This window comes from Podarcis pityusensis (genome assembly GCF_964106645.2).
Source record: "Podarcis pityusensis genome assembly, chromosome: 11".
Taxonomy (NCBI): Eukaryota; Metazoa; Chordata; class Lepidosauria; order Squamata; family Lacertidae; genus Podarcis; species Podarcis pityusensis.
The window spans coordinates 27,466,128-27,487,925 of record NC_138036.1 but is presented as its reverse complement, the minus strand read 5'-3'; the positions used below and the strand labels follow the sequence as shown (position 1 = coordinate 27,487,925).

The window sequence follows — 21,798 nt, the reverse complement described above, 5'->3', positions numbered from 1 at the left end:
TAGTTAAAAGCAAGAACTCTTATCCTAGTACATATTGCAGGGATAGGAGAGAGGCAGTGGACGAGGAGCCAGGAGACTTCTGTGTATAATGCAGCAGAAATACTGTTCCTGTCAACATACTTGTTTATGAATCCTCTCTCACCATTCTTTCTCCCCTGTTTAATTTTAAGAGTCTAAAACAGATCTAAAACAATGGTTTGTCTCTAATCAAGCAACAAGAGCCTGGTTTCTAGTTGGGTTAATATTTCCCCATAACTTTCATGTTTTAACTGAAACACCTTAGATTAATGTAGATAGGTATCCAACTCTGAAAGGCACGTATTCTGTATCTTACAGGGTGGCCATGTGCCCTACTTTACAGAGGACACTTCTCTCTTTGAAGGAGTCCTCTGTCTGAAGGGCTGTCCAGTTTAAAGAGGAGGAACCACAAAAAGGAAGAGCAGGGACTTTGAAGTTGCCCATTAACTTTTAGTGCATAAATATCAGAATTAGTAGGCGCATAGACACTATGGTGAGATGTACTATATTTCTATTGAAAAATACATTTTTGCACCCTTCTGAGTGGCGTGTCTTGACAAATGAGGTGCATCAGCCTGTGTCACTATATGGCTCCAGGCAGCATCTGTTCCAAGGGGCCTGCTGGATCAGGCCAATGGCCCATCTAGTCCAGCATCCTCTTCTTACAAGGGCCACCTGAATGTCTGTGGGAAACCCTGATGGACAGCTGATTGTCTGGTGCTTGGCTTTGCTGGAATTGTTGTGATTTTGTGGTTTTTATTTTTTATTATGGGGGTTTAATTAGAGGATTTTAAAAAATACATTGTTGTTGCATTCCTTAGAAAGTAGGCAGGGTGCAGGTTTTTTATTCTTGAATAAATGAAAATTCTTTTTCATGAGATCACACTTACAGTCAATGCTATAATGTGCTGTAATAGAGAATAATAAAAAACACTTGTAATTGATATATTTTAATCTTCTGTGATTCTGTTTTAAATAAAATAATAATAATAATAATAATAATAATAACAATAATAATAATATAATGATAATAATAATGTTATAGTTTCTTAAAATCTGTTTTTTTAGCAGTTTAAAAAGCCTTAACCAGAATGAAGAGGTAAAATCAGATGCCATGGATGCCATTCATAGTGAAGATAGTGCACAGACGTGGGAGACAAGTTCAAGTAGATGTTCCACATCCCAAGCCTCAGAAACTAGTGCTACGTCTGGTGTTTATAGTATGGAAAACTCCTACATGGAAGGTCCTCCAGGGAAATCTATATCTTTGATGGATGAAGGAAAGATGGTACAGAAAAGAACAAGGAACTCACCATATCAGGTGCCCCTGTCTCCAAATGAGAAAATGGGTCCAGACAATGAAAAACATGGCTTTTCTGGAAGGCCAACAGAAGCAAAAGCACTGGAAAGAGAATTAGATCCTGCTGATCCACAGTCATGGACCCTTCAAGTGCAACCTTCAAAGATAAAAAACTACTTGGTACAAATTACACAGGAAGCGGTGGATCCATTGCCAGAAGAAAAAGAAAATGTTTTCATGAAGAAGGCAGAGCTGCCCCTCGAAGGAACAGTAAGAGCTAAGATTCAGCTGCTCACTGCAGCATTGGAAGAAAGAAATAAAAAGATTTTCCGGCGGGTGAACAATATAGATTTGCCTCCGCCTACAGTTGTTGTAATCAGGAAGCCAAGAGAACCACCCAAAAAATTCACCAGGCAAGCCATGTTCCAGGCATCTTTAAAGCATCTTGAACAACAAGCCACCATTAAGAATAACCAGAAGGAAATCCTGCATCTCAAGCGTATGCAGGCAATGCTTGCAAAGACTGTTCCCCGTAGCAGAGATGAGGAGCGAGCGCGGCGGTCTTTTCTGTCTGAACCTCCGGATAAGGCTTCCAAAATGGTACCACCAACTTCACCGCTCTATACTGACAAAGCAAAGAAGCTGGACACTGAATCACATTCCCCTGCCACGCGAATGACAGCCCCAGAACAGGCAAGGTTTGCTTCACCAGATCGTCATGACAGAAGGGAGAAAAGGGGAAAGCAATCTCAGCTTTCTAATACAGCAAATACTGTGTCAGAAAAGTTGCCCAGCCTCCTTGTTGAAACAGAGGAGGAGGAGGAGGAGGTGGAGGAAATACAGCCTCCTCCACTTGTTTCTACCAAACCCCTTTCCCAGCCTGCTAATGAAGCAGAGAATCAGGATGACTCAACTTTCTCTAAGCTATCAGAATCTGCAGCTCAGGATGTGAAGTACCCAAATAATATTGCTGCTGAGCAGTATGAGTCCCAAGATTCTCTTTTTACTGAAATCAGAAACCCAGATATTGGCTTCACAATCCCTTCTCAATTTGAGATCAAAGATTCAGGCTTGCTGCATTCTGCTGAAGAGGCAGGGGAGCAAGACCTCCCTATTTGCTCACCTGAACCCGCAGAGCCTGTGCCTGAGCAGGCAAAATTACCTCCTCCAGTTAGTGAAAGAGAAAAGCAAGAAGAGAAACAGCTGGAGGCGGAATATTCAAAGAAAGAAGAGGCGCAGGAGCAATCAACCACACTTTTGCAAGCAGAGCTGGCACATTTGATGTACTCGTTGAAAGAATGGGAAGTTGGGGAAGCTGAAACTGCACCCAATTTATCTTCTGCAGCTAGCAGAATAGAAACACAGGAGCCTCAGAGCGATTCCTGTGAAGTTGCAGAGGAACTTATTGGACTTTCACAGCCCACACACTTCATGGGTGAAGCAGAGAAAAGAGAAAACGAGCACCTGGAACCAGATTTGGCAAAGGAAGCTGTTGAGACACAGGTATCTGTGACAGCATCACTACAGCTAGAACAGTCAGATGCACTGCACTCAAGAAGTGAAATTAAAAATCAGCCAGCACAGCCAGGATCTCAGTGGCTGGAGTCTTCACTCCCTATTCCCGAAGCACAGAGAGAGGAAATCCAGCAACACTCTCTAGCATGTGCACAGTCAGAAAGCGAACATCCAGTCATCTCTGAACCTATAAAGGCAACACAGGGATTTGAACTCTTGGAACCACTGCATCTCAAAGGTAACGAAGTCAGTGCAAACTCTCCTGCTGAAGCACTCGACTCTTCAGAGCAACTGTCATCTGTTTCATCTGCTGAGAAGGTAGACATGCTGGAGACTCAGCAGCCTTCACTAGAAACTGTAACACTGTTTTCAGAACAGCGATGCTCTGTTTTACCCTACCCAACAGAGAAAATGGAGAAAAAAGACAGCCTGCCTTGTTCTCCCGAGACAGCTGCTGAAACAGCAGAAGTATCACTTCCCACTGCCACCTTCCAAACGGCTGAAGTAACAAAAGTAGAAGTTCATCCCTTGTCTCCCACAGAAGTTCCATCAGAAGAATCAGTGTCTATTTCAAGAGAGCCGGATGTTGCCATAGATAGGAAAACAACTCAGCTGGTTTCGCCTTTATCTGTAGAACCTCCAAGTAAAGCATCTGTTCCACCCCAAGAAGCAGCAAAAGAAGAAAACCAGCAATGCCCACCTTCAGATGCAAAGCTGAGTTTTGAGGACCAGGATGAGGAAGGCCAGCAAGATGGCTGGTTTCCTTTATTTGCAACCACACAGTTTGAACCAGAACATTCGGCTGAATGTGAATCAACAATCCAGAGCATTAAACAGGGTTCCTCTGCATCATTTCCGTTAGAAGAAGCAACTGCATTGCGTTCTGTTGATGATGCAGATAAGAAAGAGAGGCATCCTGACAAATCCATCACTGAGCCTTCACTGCATCCTGTATTCATGCCAGAAAAACAAGGGAAGATGGAGTCAGAGATTGAGCAAACGACTCATCAGTTATCACATACAGTTCTTCCAATGGAATCAGTCAGTAAACTGCAGTCAGTGGAGGAAATGGAGGTCAATGAGATCCAGCCTCATTTATCTGCAACTGGACAAGATTTATCCCAGTCAGTTTGTTTAACAGAACCACAGGAAGACCAGTGTGTTTCAGCAGCAGCAGCAGCAGCAGCAGCCGCCGCCCTTGAATCTGGTTCTTTAAGTATACCATACACTGAGGTTGAATCAGAGAAATGCGACACTACAGAACCAGTATTGAAAGAGGTGACATATCAAGCTATTCAGGCTGTCACTGCAGAAATGGAAGAAGGCTATCTGAAAGTGTCACATAAAGTGTCTGAATCAGAAAAACATTTAGAGGCACCTTTCAGAGCTCAGAACACAGAGGAAGGAAACCTTCAGTCACACATGTTTGTGTCTCCAGAATCAGAAGATGAACACCTCATCTCATCAGAAAGAGAAGAATCTGAATTTTACCCACTCTTAACTCCAACACCTGAATTGGGATATCCTATTGCTGGTTCAGAAACACAGGAGAGCCAAAGCTACTTATCTGATGCATTAAATGAGGCATTAAATGCATTAAATGAGCAGTCAAGCTACTCTTCCTCAGTTCTTGAGGATAAAGCCAAGATAGAAGAAAACCAAACCACCTTTCCTGAAACTCCAAAAATGGTGCCAGATGAGTCACTGTCCTTTGCAGCCTTCCTCATTAGTGAAGCCAAGCAAGAGCCACTTGTGTCACCTGTGGACACAAAGATGACACCAAAGGAATCAAATTCCATTCCAGAAGATTTTGTTTCTGAGGAAGTAAAGGAAATAGCCCCTCCTTACCCACCTTTATCCTCAGAACAACTTTCTAAGGAAGTAATTTCATCATATCCTGCTGCTGCTGAAGAAGAGAACCAAGATGAGTCTCATTCACTTCTGAGGGAAGAGTCAAAACATCTGGATGCTGGAGGAGCAGATGTGCAAGGCGGTCAGTCTCATTTGCTTGTTGCAGCACAGCCTGAAGCAAGGAGCCAGGACATTGAGCTACATTGCCCCAAAACAGCACAACCAGAGCTAGAAGATTTGACCTTGCTGAATTCAACTGAAGAGATCCAGAAGCAAGAAACTCCCCTATATTCACCTTCCATTGTACCATCTGTACATGAAGAAATATTGCATCACAAGGGAGAAAGAGAAAACCAAGGAACGGTAATTTTGGGCACTGAAGAGACAAAGGAGGAAGATGCTCCTCTAAAGTCACCTGACCTACCACAGGAGTTGGAACACCTACATTCTCTGCAGTCAGTAAAAGAATCCCAGGTGGAAAGGGCTCAGCCTTACTCTTCTGCAGCTGTTCAAGATTCATCGCAGCTTCCTGGTGAGACAGGATCGCAGGAAGGTCAGGGCTACTTTTACAAACCTGCAGAAGTGGATTCTGAAGTTTCTAAGTTATCAGAGCTGACGGATGCAGTTATGGAGCAAGAAATCCAGGCACCAAGGACTGAAGCTGTCAAGTTAGAACATAAACAGTCTGCTTTGTCAGTACAGCAAAATGAGAAAGTCCAGCATCCACTGGTAACTGCATCACTGGATCTGGAACATTTGGACTCATCTTATTCCACAGAAACACAATTCCCAGGAGAGCCACCACCAGATGCATCTCTTCTCACTGAGAAAGCAGAGGAGCAGGAAGTTCATTCACAACCAGCATCAGTCTCACCAGCATCTTTATTGGATCAATCCAGCTCTGCTTCACTGGATCTAATTGCAGAAATTGAGGAACAAGAGACCAAGCGTCCTCCCGAAGTAGCTAACGTGATGCCAGAAGAACCCTTGTCTTTTGCAGCCTTTCTCTTTGCTAAGGCAAAGAAAATATATACTACTTTGACCTCAGAAAAAGAGAATCTAGACAGTCAGCCTCCTTTCAAGGAAGCTGATTTGTTAATAGAAAGATCAGAAAGCATTTCAACTAGCCCCCCTGAGACAAATGTAACTATTAACGAAGAAACTGAGCTTCCTACAACACATTTTGAAGTGGAACAGTTTGCTAGTAAACCTGAAGCAGATGTTACTTATCGAGATGAAAGGGAAAATATTTCTGAGACTCCTACGCTACCTAATTTAATTCCAAATGAGCCTTCTGATGCTGTAATACCAGAGCCCATAAATGATATTTTAACACACAACTTGCATTCCTCAGTATCTTCTGCAGACTCACATACGACTGACAACAAGACAATACAAATTAGTGCAGGAGACTTTTTGAAAATGGAAGAAATCAAGTGTTTACCTAGTGCGGAGATAACTTTGAAAGAACCTGAAAAGGAATTAAAAGATCACGAGAAACTGAGGGAGGAAGCCATACCTGCTGCTGAACTTCGTCGAGGAAAAGAGATTTCTGAAGGTAACAAGGTAGTGAATATTCATGCTGCTCCACTCAGTTCTTCAGCTGATAAAGAAGAAGAGAAGCGTATGCCGGAGAGATTAGAATACCTGGAAACAGCTGCATTGCAGAAAAGAAAACCATTCCATGATGCTGGAGATATGGTTATTGACCAGGAATTTTCAAGGTGCAAAATAAGTGTAAAAACCTCAGAAGGCATAGAAGAGGACAATCATGAAAATAAGGAAATCAAATCAAATCAACTTGTCAAGGAAAAGGGGGTCCAGGAAAGTGTAGAAATGAAAAAGGAAGTTTCTGTTGTTCAAGAAAGCAATGAAGATGGTGGTGTAAATGATAACGGTATAGATCACATTGAAAAGCATACTGTCATTGATGAGACCTGCTTCATCCAGACAGGAAACAAACAGTCTTTTAAGGAAGTACAGAGGCAATTTGAAGTTACCATAGAAAATTCTGCAACACTTCCGACTGCAGGCACAAAAAATATTTTAGAGTTTTCTTCACTAGAAAGAGATTTGGATGAAGGCTTCAATAGAATGGCCGAGAAAGAAAACACAACAGCTAGTCATGAAGACCCTTCAAAAATATTAATCAAAGGTGAACTAATTGATGCTGTTAGGGAAAAGGATGAAAACACAGAGGATAAGCTTAACTTAGCGGGTGAACCCCTATCTAACACACAAAAAGATGTGCTATCCCAGTCTCCATTAATTTCTTTGCCTGCCACTGCAGTCAATCCTGAGCTTCTCGAGGTGCCACCTACTTTGGCATTTTTATATAAAGATCTCTATGAAGAAGCTGTGGAAAAACCTAAGGAAGATAGCTACAAATATCCACCAAATGAAGAGACTGAGAATACTGACGTATCCATTCACACCAGAGGCCCTACTCGAGATGATGGTACTGGAATGCGCTTTGAAAGGGATGCTTCTAAAGATGAGACTCCAACTTTGGAAGAGTCCCAGAAGAAACAAGTTCTAAAAGATAAAGCTATTAATGAACAAGCTTTAACCCTACAAAGAGTTTCAAAATGTGCAGATGAACCAAGTGAAAAGAAGCCTCAGTCTCTTCACATTCTAACTGAAGCACATGCTGAAACGGAGGTCTCGTCACCAAGGGGAACGGTGGAACGGCTGGATGACGCATTGGTAGATAGACCAGCTGAGATCATGAGCGACATAAAAGTTGGAAATGGTCAGCCCACAAATGAAATTCTTTTTGGAAGTGGGCTCTATGGTTCAGGAGCAAGTAATGAGGAACTCAGTCAGAGAAGAGAAGATGAATCCTTGGGCTTTGAAAGGGATGTTTCTAAAGCTGATGGTCCAAATTTGGAAGAATCCCAGAAGGAACAGGTTCTAAAAGATGAGCCTAGGACTCTAAAAGCCTTAAATCAAGCAAGAGTTTCAAAAGGTGACTATGAATTAGATGACAAGGAGTCTCAGCCTGTTTACATTCTAGCTGAAACACATGCGGAAACAGAGGACTTGTCTCCAAAAGGAATTTTGGAGGGGTTGAATGATGCATTGATAGATAGGCCAGTTGAGATCATGGGTGACATAAAAGTTGAAACTTGCCAGCCCACACATGCAGTTCCTTTTGGAAGTGGGCTCTTTGGTGCAGGTGCAAGTAATGATGACAGCAGTCAAAGAAGTGTAGACGAATCCTTGCCAGAAGAAACAGGCCAAGCATTACCAGAAGAAACGAGCGATGAGGAGTCTTGTCCAATACTTGATTATGCAGCAAGTGTCTTTGAAAATGCAACATCTGTGCAAGATGAGTCAGAGGAAGTTGCAGTTGGCCAAAACCAGCAATCTGAAATAACAGACGCTCATGTGGTTGTCCCAAAACCTGTTGAAGAAAGCACACAATCTCATGCAGCATTCCACCATGTTAGCCCTCCCTGGCAAAGTGAGGGACAAGCAGAAGACCAGTTAATAGCACGGGATACACAACCTTTAGACCATAAACATACTCTCTGTAGGGACACTGAGGGACAAACTTCTGAAAAAAGAGTTGGAGAAAATATTGTGGGTGATCTAACTGAGTCCAACAGAGAGGCAGCATACCAACCACCACCTGAAGCAATATCTGACAAGCCTTTTGGGGAACTGGACTACTCTCTGTTGTCACATGATTTTGATACCTATCCATTATATTCAATAAAAGAGGAAGAGTCCAGTGACATTGATGAAGATCTAGCTGAGCTCATGGACTATGAAATGGTTAGTCGAGATGATGTCTTTGAGGAAGAAACATCATCAGAAGTGGTTCATGAAGAGCTGTTGTTTGATGACAGAAAATCCTCAGACCACATTAGTGATAGTTATGAATTTGTGAATGAAAGAGAGGCAAATACGTATGCTGAGGAAGAAGAATTTCAGTTGATGGGTCTCGACAAGCTACCAAGAAATGTTCCAGAAACTGAAGTCCTACAGAAAGAATCGGATCATGAACTGTTAGATAGTTATTGCTGCCAGTGTAAATGTCCCATCTCTGCTGAGGACAAGCTTTCTGGGGACCATAAAGACCACACTGTGACAAACTTGGATACAGCTGTGACTGAATTAAAGGTAAGCAATTAACATTTTTGGAATTTCTCATTGAAACTGATGCTTAACTGGGGATGCTTCACTGGACTATATAAGATACACTGCAGGATCAGACAAGCCAATAAAGGTTAGTGACCTAATGTAGGCAGATTGTATTTGGTGACATCCAATGTTAGTCATAAACAGGCCAAGATTAAAGCCATTGATTTTCAATGGATCTACTTTGATTATGACCAACATTGGATATCACCCATCGTGTTTAATTTGTTTCACAGTTGTCTCTGAGAAAGAGCAATTCTGCTTGGAAACACACCAGGTGCAACAGCATTAATGAAAGTGTTTTCACAATTAAACTATATTCTTAGCCCCTTGTGTGGGAGTGGTCACCTCTTTTTTTCTGGCTGGAAAGAATGCAAATACTAAAAATACATCCCTTGTGCCAGGACCTCCACTCTGACCAAAATTAGTCAAAATTAGCTGGGTGATCCAATGATGGCTTTCCTGCATTGCATCTGCTTTGGCCCTTAGTTTGGAATTTTAAAGTCCTATTTGCAGAACTGGTCCAAGATGTTTTCCTGCCTGAGCTGAAGGAAAAGATGGCACTTCCCTCTCCACCATTCTACATCCATAATCCAACCAGATGGGACATTGAGTCTTCCTTCAGCACTGGTGATTGGGCAGCTTCCTCCACTGTACTTATGTACAGTGCAGGTTAGTGGGTGCAGGAGAAAATGTGTGAGGCTGCTAACACCACTTCACCTCAGCACGAGTTGCCTAAGGTGTCTTTCTTATTCTGCCTAATGGTATGGTGGTTCTGCCTAGTTCTAAATAAGCACTTTGATTCCTTGTTGGTCCTCTTGAATCTAGGTAACTGGTTGGGTTTCTCTAATATACAGACTTCAACGTGATGCTTCCTCAGATTACCCAGATCTTGAGTATTCCTATTTAAAAAGCCATTGATTAGGATCCAAATAACAGCACAATTACTCAAGGGTGTCTTTGCACCAGCACTGATTCAGCAGCAGGGCCCTATGGAACTCATTTGAAACTGAGGGGGCTTTCAAGAGTAGAAGAAGAAGAAGAAGAAGAGTTTGGATTTGATATCCCGCCTTTCACTCCCCTTCAGGAATCTCAAAGCGCTAACATTCTCCTTTCCCTTCCTCCCCCACAACAAACACTCTGTGAGGTGAGTGGGGCTGAGAGACTTCAAAGAAGTGTGACTGGCCCAAGGTCACCCAGCAGCTGCATGTGGAGGAGCGGGGAAGCGAACCCGGTTCCCCAGATTACGAGACTACCGCTCTTAACCACTACACCACAATGTAGGCAGACTAGCATTAGTATGTACATTTTACAGATGATGGATAGAGGCTGAAAAAAAAGAATTGCCTGCCTGGCAAGATTTCTAACATGCTCTTTCATGACGTTTGACTCCAGTGAAGAGGTTTTTTATGTTTGTTTTTTAAAGGGTGAAATCCATTGATGTACATAGCCAAATTCCCATTGATTTTTAATAGCGCCTCCTTCTCAGTATATAGAGAATCATACTACAACTGTGAAAGATAAGCAGTTGCTAAGAATATCAAAGAAGTCACATGCCTCCATTTCATTCCCTAGAGTGGTTTCTTCAAAGTCAAAGGACTTGAGCATGTCCCATGACATCATCCCCTGGCTCTGTAACTTGGAGAGGGAGCCAGGAATGAAATCTAGCCTTCATGTGATCTGCTTCACCAGGAAAAAGATGGCTTTCGATCATTGACCAGTGTGTCTCATTTCCACTACCCACATGTTACTGAGTTCTTTGGTACTCAGACAACAGAACTCTCACTGCTTCAGCTTTCATCAGCTATGCAGTATGCTCAGTACAATAAGCTATTGATGATGGCTATTGGGGGGCACACAGAATTAAACATTTCTCTCCCCCAAAAAACACATTCACCTTGGAAGTGAAGAATGATTTCCCCCTATTTATGCGCACAGTATAGTTTGCTGTGCATTTTATAATTCATAGGTAAAGGTAAAGGGACCCCTGACCATTAGGTCCAGTCCTGGCCGACTCTGGGGTTGCGGCGCTCATCTCGCTTTACTGGCCGAGGAAGCCGGTGTACAGCTTCCAGGTCATGTGGCCAGCATGACTAAGCCACTTCTGGTGAACCAGAGCAGTGCACAGAAACGCCGTTTACCTTCCTGCCGGAGCGGTACCTATTTATCTACTTGCACTTTGACGTGCTTTCGAACTGCTAGCTTGGCAGGAGCAGGGATGGAGCAACGGGAGCTCACTCCGTCGCGGGGATTCGAACCGCCGACCTTCTGATCGGCAAGTCCTAGGCTCTGTGGTTTAACCCACAGCGCCACCCGCATCCCTTATAATTCATAGGTGATGCTAATTTCCAGCCTTCCTTTAACCTTCCTTTTTAGGCTTATAGAGGAATCTGATTAAAGCCAAGAGTGTTTATGAAAACACAAACTGCTTTTGAATAGATGGCCAAGTGCACCAAAGGAAGGTCAAGGAGGCTCCTGCATGGCAGACAGTTATAACTCATGAGTGCTGTCTCTATTATCTCAAGAACCACATCCTGGGCAGCTTTTGAGAAACAGCTTCAGAAGCACAGGAAAGAAAGCAGATGAAATAAATAAATAAAACCAGGCTGTTAGTCACTTAGATATCATTTAATGAAGATTATTTTACTGGTTTGAAGGCAGGCATAGGCCTTTGGGGATCCTGTCCTTAGTTTGTAATAAGAAAGCCTTTTTATTTCGATCAGTATGCTTCTGAACACAAGCTGCTGGGAATCACAAATGCACACTGTCCAGCTTTTGGAGACCCCAAACGGGGATAGGTGTCTTCCAGGATGTGTGCCTGGGCAAGTCATGTGACCCGCACCTCGCTCTTGCCCCACACCCAAAAATACAGTCCCGAAAAACTGGGAGTTTTTTTCAGTTCAAGATCACTGCACCCCAAATGGCCTTGCATGAAAAAATAGGATGTCCTGTTTTTTCTGGGGCACTTGGCAGGTATGCAAGTGGGAAGAGTGCTGTTGTGGCTGAGGTTCCATGTTTGGGCTTCCCATGGGCATGTGGTAAGAACAGGGTCTTCTGGGTGGGCCTTTAAACCTGATCTAGCAGGTCTCACCTTATGTTCTTAAATGAACTGCTTGCTTAATTGATTCCATTTATTAAAAATTGTGTATTGCCCAAGCTTCAGCCTGAGTGCCTTTTGAAGGTATGGCTTCATCACTGAATTAACAATCTCTTGTTGCTAGAAGGGAGAGGCCATCTTTAATAGTTTATTTTCCATTCCCTATCTAAGTAATATCCCAAAGCCAAGGCAGGTGGTCTTTCTGTAAAGTCTGCCTGTCAGTCTCCCCCCTCTAATGACAATTAATTCATCAACTAAAGCTCTAGTGGATTAATCAGTTTACAGCTTAAATCTATGAAAACTTTCAAGCTGCATAAAGAAAGGAAAAACGAAGAAACCCCCATAGTGCCTTCCAATTTATTTAATCTTTTGTGATACTTATTGCCTGGCTTAAATTCATCACACTCATTTGTATAATTTTCCTTATCCTGCAGTGTGGTTTTTGTTCTAGTACAACCTCACCAAGTGTCCCCGAGACCCCTTTGGGGACAGTGATCCCCGGAGGTGGGGATTTGGGGAATTATTGTCAGTGGGATGCTACCAGGACAATGGGCCTGATCCTTGCAGTATATCAATGAAGCACTGAGCCATAGGATGCATTCTGAGATTAAACATTTTGCTTTGGTCTAGTTTTTATGTAAAATATAATAGCACCATCTTGCAACTTCCTGACCACTTTATTTAGATGGTTGTGAAACTTTAATATTTCAGAGCCAATTGGATGGATTCCTAGATGTTTTGCAAGAAAGATCTTTGAAGATCGAGGGGTTTGTCAGTGAGATTGAGGCTCTGTTTAATTCTCTCGAGGTAGGTGTGTGGCATCTGCCTTCCTTCTCATTTGTTGAGAATTTATTTTTGTTGAGAATTTTTTAAAAACAATTATTCAACTGGATGGGCCACGGTATGAACATAACATTTTCTTTCTACAGAAGAGGTGACTTTTAACAGCATGCAAGGACACATGGACACAAAACTCATTCCAGCTTTGTATGAAACATTCCATCCTTCTGCCTTTCGGAAGCTGGTTGTCAAAGAGACAAACTCAGTTCAAATGATTTCATTGAATCCTCTGAATTCCTTTGCATTTCTGTGGCTTTATACGACTGTTTTTAGATTCTGTATTGATATTCGTGATATTGCTTATTGTTTTTATATTATATATCGCTTAGAGATTTTTAAACTATTAAGCAGTTTTCAAATAAATAGATAAAACTACTGAAGGGTTCAAGTCAACCATCAATCTTTTAGCCCAAGGTTGGGCGGTTTTTCCCTCTCCTGCCAAGCGTTTCGTTCCCTCAGGTCTAATCTCTTGAGAGCTACATGACAGCAGTGGGCAGGGCAGGAACTGAAGGTGAGTGTGGCCATCCTTTTTCTCTCCTTTTTTTTAACCACACACTTTTCTGATTCTGTCATGCCCTTCCTCTCCTCTCTCCCTCCCCATCACTCTCTCACTTTGCCACCTCCTTTTCTTTCTTTCTTTCTTTCTTTCTTTCTTTCTTTCTTTCTTTCTTTCTTTCTTTCTCAGACCATTAGTTGAACTTTTCTGAATCAGACCATTAGTTCTACATTGACTGGCAGCAGGCTCTCCCTGGTCTCAGATACAGATCTTCCCAGTCCTGCCTAGTCCCCGAGACCTACTCACTTGTCAATCACCTGACATCACTGTGTGATTTCCCTTTCAACCGTCTATAGTCTCTGGGCTGAACTAAAAGAGACCCTCTTTGTGAACCCCATGGAAAGCTTTTGCTAGTTACCACTGAACAATCTAAGCAGGGAGAAGTGCCCCTGAAATCTCCAGTGCACAGGAGAAAAATTCACCAATGAATTTTATTTTTTTCCAACATCTGGCATTTTTTTTTAACCTCTAGGAAAACTGTAAGGAAAAGGAGCAGCTTTTGGATGAGCAAAATGAAAGCATCATCAAGACTGTGATAGGGCACCATGACAGAAAGCAGCAGAGCTTTGAGGAAGTAAAGAATGCAAAAATGGACTATCTTTATGAACAGATGGTTAATTTTCAAGAATACATTGATACAGCAAAGGACACGTTGGAGGCGATCTTAAAGGAAACTGAAGAAATGGATGATTTTGTTTTCCTAAGTGTGAGTATAAAATTACACTTAATGCTGATAAAAATTGTGCATTGTGCTGAAAAAATATATATACACAGGCTATATTCCTACCTCCATAACAAAGGAATAGAGTCTATGTCCATTTGTTCTAAATCTACATGCAAATACTCATAGACCCATCACATAACTGGGATAGAAATTTAAGGCTGCAAACCTATATACACACTTACCTGGGAGACTATAGAGGCTTAGGCTTCAATCCCTACCTAAGAGTAAGCCCTATGGAACACAGCAGAACTTACTCCTGAGTAAATGCACATAGGAATCCACTGTCAGGTTTCAATTCTGTGCACTTACCACTTAGTAAGGCCCACTGAGGAAGAGAATTCACAAAAATGGGATTGTGCTGTTGAGCTCTAAGGTAGTGACCCTAGTTCAGTGCCCTTCCCACCATGGACCACTTGAAAACTGTTGGGGGTCTCAGCAGACCACTTAAATGTTTTTTTCTGCCTGTTGTAGCAGTCATAATGTACTATGCTAGAAGCTGGGTGATCTTTAATTATATTTTTGTTGCTTCTGTTATTTCTTTTATCGCATCACAGTTTTTATACCATAGAATTAAAGAATAGAATTCCATACAATTCAAAATCAATATGAATATTTAGCACAGTAGACCAGGCATAGGCAAACTCAGCCCTCCAGATGTTTTGGGACCACAATTCCCATCATCCCTGACCACTGGTCCTGCTAGCTAGGAATCATGGGAGTTGTAGTCCCAAAACATCTGGAGGGCCGAGTTTGCCTATGCCTACAGTAGACTTTCTGAACGATGCCATAACCTCCAATAGAAAGTGGACTAAAACTGGGGTGCCAGCTTCCAGGACCACACTCCTGCACAAGTCACGAAGAAAGCACTTTTTTCATGGATAAGTTAGATAATGGACTATGTAGAGCAGTCAAAATTAACAGCAAAATTAAGAGAATCTAATGATGAGTGTTTTATGGAAGAATGGATGCCATTTTCAGATTATTTAAAGAAATGCTATAGAATGATGAACTCACAGGCAGGATTTGAGCTATGAGCAATATAAGTATTTAGATTATAATATTGTGAGATTGTGTGTAGAAAGTGAAAGTAACCTGTTGTACCAAGGCAAGATTTACATTTCCTGCCCACCCGCCACTGGTACAGTGGTACCTCAGTTTTTGAACATCTCCGTTGATGAACGTTTTGGAACTCGAACACCATAAACCCGGAAGTAAATGCTTTGGTTTTCGAACACGCCTCAGAAGTCGAACAGAAAACACGGCTTCCGCTGAGTGCGAGATCCTATAGATGTCGGCTACTGAGTTTCAGTTTTCGAAAGTTTCGGAACTTGAATGGTCTTCTGGAACGGATTACGTTCAGAAACAGAGGTACCACTGCATATGTGTTGTCCAGAAGGGAATGTGGCCTCTGGGATGATAAATATTCCCCTCCCCTGTGCTATACATCTGGCACATTGGAGAAGAAGAACCCCCACATCTCAGAAACTATACCATTGCTAATTAATTTGTACAACTGGAAGTAATCTGAAATGCAATACGGTTGAGGGATCCATGGTGGGCTCTTAACTCAGAGCCAGTGTGGTGTAGTGGTTAAGAGCGGTAGTCTCGTAATCTGGGGAACCAGGTTCGCGTCTCCGCTCCTCCACATGCAGCTGCTGGGTGACCTTGGGCCAGTCACACTTCTCTGAAGTCTCTCAGCCTCACTCACCTCACAGAGTGTTTGTTGTGGGGGAGGAAGGGAAAGGAGAATGTTAGCCGCTTTGAGACTCCTTAAGGGGAGTGAAAGGCGGGATATCAAGTCCAAACTCTTCTTCTTCTTCTTCTTCATGTTATAAAGTTATTGAAGCTTGGAAAGTCTCAAATGCAGGTATTATGCATATCACTGTGGTGTTGCACCTCTGGAGGGCAAGATTCTGCAAAATTCATATGAGATTAGGAAAGTTGAGCATGTTTAAAGTGGTACAATATCAGAGCTGGGGCATATGTCTGTGGATTTGATGTCCAGTATTATTTTGTGACACACATTAATCCGTTCCTTCCCACGTTCCTTTTCCTCCCATAGTCATCAGAAGAAATCAATAAAAGGTATATGAAATGTAGTTTTGGTGCGTTATAGTGAGTATTAGGAATGTTTGAATGCTTTTTAATACTTCCAAGCTCCGCTGAAGGCATGCAGCCATTTCCTCGCCAGATATTAAGGAGGAAATTGTGTGCTTGGTAATGCAGCTGAAAGTGTTTGAAATATTTGCATGCATTTTCTCATTCATCATTTAAATACTAATAAATATGGCATTATTCAATTCTGTCTTTCCTGCAATAGCATCTATGTAGCTGATTTTTTTAAAAAAGCAGGTGTTTATCACTGCTGTACACAACCATTTTAAAATTCCAGATGCATTCTGTTAAAATGCCAATATTTGTGAGTGTTCCTGTTTTGCTGATTTAATTTCAATGTTAGATGAAATGTTAATGGAAATGATCCTAGGCGTCTCTTTGGTAGGCTGAGCTAAATTTAGACCATAGTGAAGTCCTGCTAGGCCAATGAGTTTTGAACTTGTCCTGGTATTTCTGCTTCCTTTGCCAAGAGGATTACATTGAAGCTGCATGTAGTTTGAGATCGTTTTTAGAAGGGCTACTCCCCATAGTAAAATTAATATCAATCCAGGGACCATTTATTTGGCTTTGGAAATGATCTATGGCAAGAGATAAGACTGTAGGGTTATTGGGGGGGCGGGGGGGGAATGCGTTTCAGACAGTTGAAAGATTATTTGATAATATTGTTTTGCCCATGCACTAGTAAAACCTCCAAGGCCAAATAAAATAGTGGAATAATAATAATAATAATAATAATAATAATAATAATAATTTTATTATTTATATGCTGCCCATCAGACTGGGTTGCCCCAGCCTCTCTAGGTGGCTCCCAGCAAAATATAAAAAGCACAATAAAACCAGAAAAACTTCCCTTCAGATGTCTTCTAAAAGTCAACTAGTTGTTTATCTGTTTGACATCTGATGGGAAGGCATTCGACAGGGCAGGTGCCACTACTGAGAAGGCCCTCTGCCTTGTTCCCTGTAGCTTCACTTCTCACACTGAATGAACCATCATGGCTGGCTGGGATCCTGAACAGAAACAGTGAGGCTTACACAGTGCAACTTTTTCTTGCAATTCCCACTTGCATTATTTAAAGAAGTGCAAACTCATTAGCCTCATTAGCACATAACAGTAAAGCATGTTTAGTTAATAAAACAGGGGTAGCCAATGTCGTGCCCCTCAGAAGTTGTGGACTCCAGTTTCCATCAGCCCCAGCCAGCATGTGCAATGGTCAGGAATTATGGGGGTTGGTCATCCAAAATATCAGGAATGCACCACATTGGTTGCTCCTGCAATAAGCCATAGTCAAAGATGAGGCATTGGACAGACAATGACTTACACCTTTTATGCCTCCCTTCCTCCATTAAAGGCGGGAGAGGCAAGCCAGGTAGACCTGTTCTTCACTCATGGCTCCATAGCTTCTGGGTGGTGACTGCTTTTTACACCCATAGTTAAAAAGCAGCTCTGGGTTCACACTGAATTCTGAAATATAATTGACAATAGCTAAGTTTTATAAATCAGCTATAAAGCTTGGCTAATGAGCAATCTTTAAGCATAGTTGATAACCCATAGTTAAGCTGCTGGGTTGGTTTCCCACATAACAGTAAGCTGTTGCTTAATAAACCATGGTTTAATATTAGGTGCAAACTAGACCATTGTCTATTTGCTATTTAAGCAATAATTCAGTTGCATTCAGCGGCCCCAATCTTTTGCATAAAAAATCTTTGGATGTTTCTTCTGTCTCAGGGTTAAAAATATATTCTTTTCTCCTTCTCTAAAATGAGCTCGGCAAATAAGAGCTAATTACTTCTAATCCATTTTGCTTTCATTTTTCCTTCTTTTTTGGGGTTGTTAGCGACTCACCACCAGCTGTTGTACATTATCTCTTTGGAATCAGCTGGCTTCCTGGATGCTACAGTCAATTTTCTATTGCATTCAAGAAACACTTCAAAGGATATTGTCTGTGCATTTGAACTCCTGCATTTCTTAAGGGGCTTGCACTGAACTTTAATTCTGAACACTGCTCTGCTCCAGAACTGGGCAGTTATGCATCTGCCAGGCAGTGCTATATCTTCAATTTCAAACTCAGGCATGAAATTCACTGGGTGACTTTCATGCTTGGGCTAGTCACTATGTCTCAGCCTAATCTATCTCACGGGTTGTGGTGAGAATAAAATGGGGAGAAGGAGAACCATGTACACTGCTTCAAGCTCCTTAGAGGAAAGAGGGATATTATTATTATTATTATTATTATTATTATTATTAGCAGATTAAAAAGAGGTCAGGGCTCCTGCACTTTTAGTAGTTGTGAAGGAGAGGTTTAGTACGAGCAACCTGTTAGTCTAATTCCAAACAGGGTTTTCAGGTAAGAATCTAGACAATCATCCTTTCCCTAAAGGGTTCTGAGGCAGCAGGAGAGAATTGGGCAGCTGTGTCTTCATTCTGCTGCTTGCCAATTGTTTTGCCTGCTCTCTTTTCCTGTATGCTGTGGGGGGAATAATCAATATTCTGATTGCTGCCAGAAGACAGAAAGGAAAGGGGAGCTTGGGTCAAAGGTACATAGTGCAAACCATGAGTTGATGTTGCACACATATTATGGAAATGCCTTTCAAGGGGTATATATTTCCCTTTGCATAGGTTACTTTCTGCAGTGGAGAATATTCTGGCTTTGGAAAAGATACCACCTGCCTTCTCACAGTTTGAACATTTTGCAAGTGGCTCAGCAAATGGCAGCCAGACCTTAAAACACATGCCTGGTAAGAATCTGTGCAAACATTTGGTGCATTGCTTGAAAACGCATGAAACCTAAAAAAATAAAAAATGGGGGAGATGTACACAGGAACGGAAATGTGACATTGCTGGCTTCTGCATGTAATTAGTAATCAGCTGAGTCTGAAGTGAAGCCTGATTGTGCTTGGATTATGGAGGAGGAAACTGGAGAAGGAGCAACTATCACTTCTTGTTCATGCTGAAAAGACAAGTCACCTGCAGGTCTGGAATAATCATGATCCCCAGTCATCTGTAGAGGAGCATCTTCGCACATTACAGTGGTACCTCGGGTTAAGTACTTAATTCGTTCTGGAGGTCCATTCTTAACCTGAAACAGTTCTTAACCTGAAGCACCACTTTAGCTAATGGGGCCTCCCGCTGCTGCCGCGCCGCCGGAGCACAATTTCTGTTCTCATCCTGAGGTAAAGTTCTTAACCCGAGGTAATATTTCTGGGTTAGTGGAGTCTGTAAGCTGAAGCGTATGTAACCTGAGGTACCACTGTATAAGCAAGGGCCCAAAGAAGGAGTTCAAGTGAGCTGAGCTTCCTCTTGTTGTGCTTCCGGGGCAATATGAAAAAGGAGAGCTTGTTAACGTAACAGCCGGCTGGGTGAGGCCAGTGGCTTCTTTAGCCCAGCATCCCATTCACACAGCGCCCAACCACATGCCTGCTCATCTCCCCTGGAAGCTATCCTTGTGCTTGGAGTTTCCATCTTCTAACATTGCCCCTGCAAATACTTCTTTATTTAGTAATTATTTCTGGCCAGGAAGCGTCAACATGCCTTGCCCTCAGGTCCCTTCTGGGGCTGAAACCCACATTGCCCGTCCTCCAGTCAAACAAATCCTGATGTTCTGAGCAGTGCTGAGCAGCTGCATCTGTGACAGGAACTTCCTGATGGGACAAGCCTGCCTTGGAAGAAGGCAAGGATCCCTCTTTTGCTAGAGATTTCCTGCATCAGTTTGGAGGTAGCGGGGAGTTGACCCAGATTACCTTTGAGGTCCTTTGCATGGTCCTACATATCTAATAGGTTGGTTCCTCTTCAGGGACACAGAAAGCAACTAATTTTCCACCCCACCGATGTTGCTTTATTAGCCTTCTTGTAAAGCATTTTAACAAGAAATATGAATTCTGAGAACTGCTCATTTGCAGCCACCCACTCCTTCACCTTTCCCCCAGCATCTAATTTTATGTTTGTTGGGAGAGAGTGTGTGTGTGTGTGTGTGTCATTCTTGAGAAAAGTAGATTTTGGTGCCATAATCAGCTATGTATAACTAGCTTTTTAAAGTGATACCATTTCAAATTGTGTTTGCGACAGCAACAAAATCCATCCAAATTTTAGAAATTGGTCGCCTGCTATTTGCCCATAGGTAAAGCTGAGACACTGTGTATAAATATATGTCTCTTCACAAGAAGCCAGCTGTTTAGTTTATCTCACACCTTCCCTCAAAATATACAAGTGTTTTTCATTTGAAAAACACAAGAAAAGCAATTTTCTTTTTTAAAAGAGAATTTTGGAGAGTGTCTAGTGTGTGTTGATTAACCACATATGGGAGTTGTAAGGGAACCAAACCCATCCCCATAAACACAGTGGAAGACTACACAGTTTAGTGGATTCAGCCCTGGTGACTCCATCCAGATGAAGGATTAATGTGCAAAGTCCTGCATCAACTTCCTTCCTCTTTCTGCAGCAGTTGTACTTCCTGTACTTAGAACTGAATCACTTCCTGCATTTGTGTGTTCAGACCCAGAAACCTCCCCCCTCAATAAATTCACACTTGACTCAAATTTTTGGTTTGGTTTTTGGCAGAATTTAGGCCACAACTTTATTGGTCACAGAAAGTGATTGGTTGCACTGGCTCTGGTTTGACTAGCTCCCTGCCATGCAGGTAGCGCTGACCCAGGATTCCAGCATAGGTCAGCCAAGGGTGAACACCTGGATAAGCAGAAAGCCGGGAACGGGCTAATTCTGCCACCCAAATGTCCCCCTGGACTCAGGCACGGACACAACCCCCTCTCAGGGGTTGACCAAACCATCGAGTCCCTGGATTCCTTTAATGGAATACCCTTCACATAGGGATGGTGAGAGCGTTCTCCCATCCCTATCACCTGAACCAGAGCCTATCCGCAACCGTACAAGTTGTGATGATTTGCTACGCGGCAGGCGAAACCCAAATGGCAACAGCCATTCAGCCAAGCGGGGAAAATTTCTGCCGTGTCCCTGTCCCAATGACAGACGACACACGATGGCATAGCAAGGTCAAGCGCAACAAGCCCTAAAAGTAGGGAGAGGGGGGCGCGTGTTCCGAATGCATGCACCAAAAGAGGAAGCTCTGGGTCACATGCATGGACATAAAAAGGTCCCTCGAACCGTTTGGACTGCGTCCCATTGACCAGATTGAACCCAGTTTTGAGGGACCTACCAATCGGGTATTGTGGCTGACCAATCGTACCCACCCACAACACAGGGTGTCGATTGTCCAGGTTTCACCGCAATACATGCCCTCTTTAAGGGAGGACCCGATTTCTCGATTAGTGCTGAATCAGTAGTGTGGGAAGCTGCTATTTGGGCAAGTCCTTGTCAAGAGTATCAGAAACCCTTCCAGCTTAAATCTTGATTCTTCCGCTGCCTGTCTTGCATGCCTAAGTGAAAACTCTAATTCACATGGACTGATGTTCCATCACTACAGTGATGGAAACTGAACCACAACAAAAATGTTTTAGAAAGAAGCATTGGTACCTTGTGAGGTATGCCCTCATTTCTTTTGCTCCAACGTTGCTTCCAGACAAAGATTTTTCAGATTTTTCAGTCTCAATACCACTTCCCCATGAATACAGAGAAGTATATCACAAACTAAATAACTCTGTATGAGGTTTCATTGACAGTAATA

The 21,798-nt window shown here is 42.5% G+C and overlaps 1 protein-coding gene across 4 annotated transcripts in view; it reads left to right on the top strand.

The window, feature by feature from the left end:
• The window catches only part of CMYA5 (cardiomyopathy associated 5), a 57,291-nt gene that overhangs the window by 8,814 nt on the left and 26,679 nt on the right, over nt 1–21,798 (top strand). The window contains exons 2-6 of one of the 4 annotated variants that reach the window (XM_080972152.1): nt 1,090–8,812; nt 12,639–12,734; nt 13,796–14,029; nt 16,110–16,132; nt 18,780–18,898. In XM_080972152.1, the coding sequence (XP_080828278.1) occupies nt 1,090–8,812; nt 12,639–12,734; nt 13,796–14,029; nt 16,110–16,132; nt 18,780–18,898 (8,195 nt within the window). Of the gene's footprint in view, nt 1–1,086; nt 8,813–12,638; nt 12,735–13,795; nt 14,030–16,109; nt 16,163–18,779; nt 18,899–21,798 lie in introns of those variants that run through there. The other 3 variants (XM_080972151.1, XM_080972153.1, XR_013977137.1) reach the window with 3 other exon arrangements.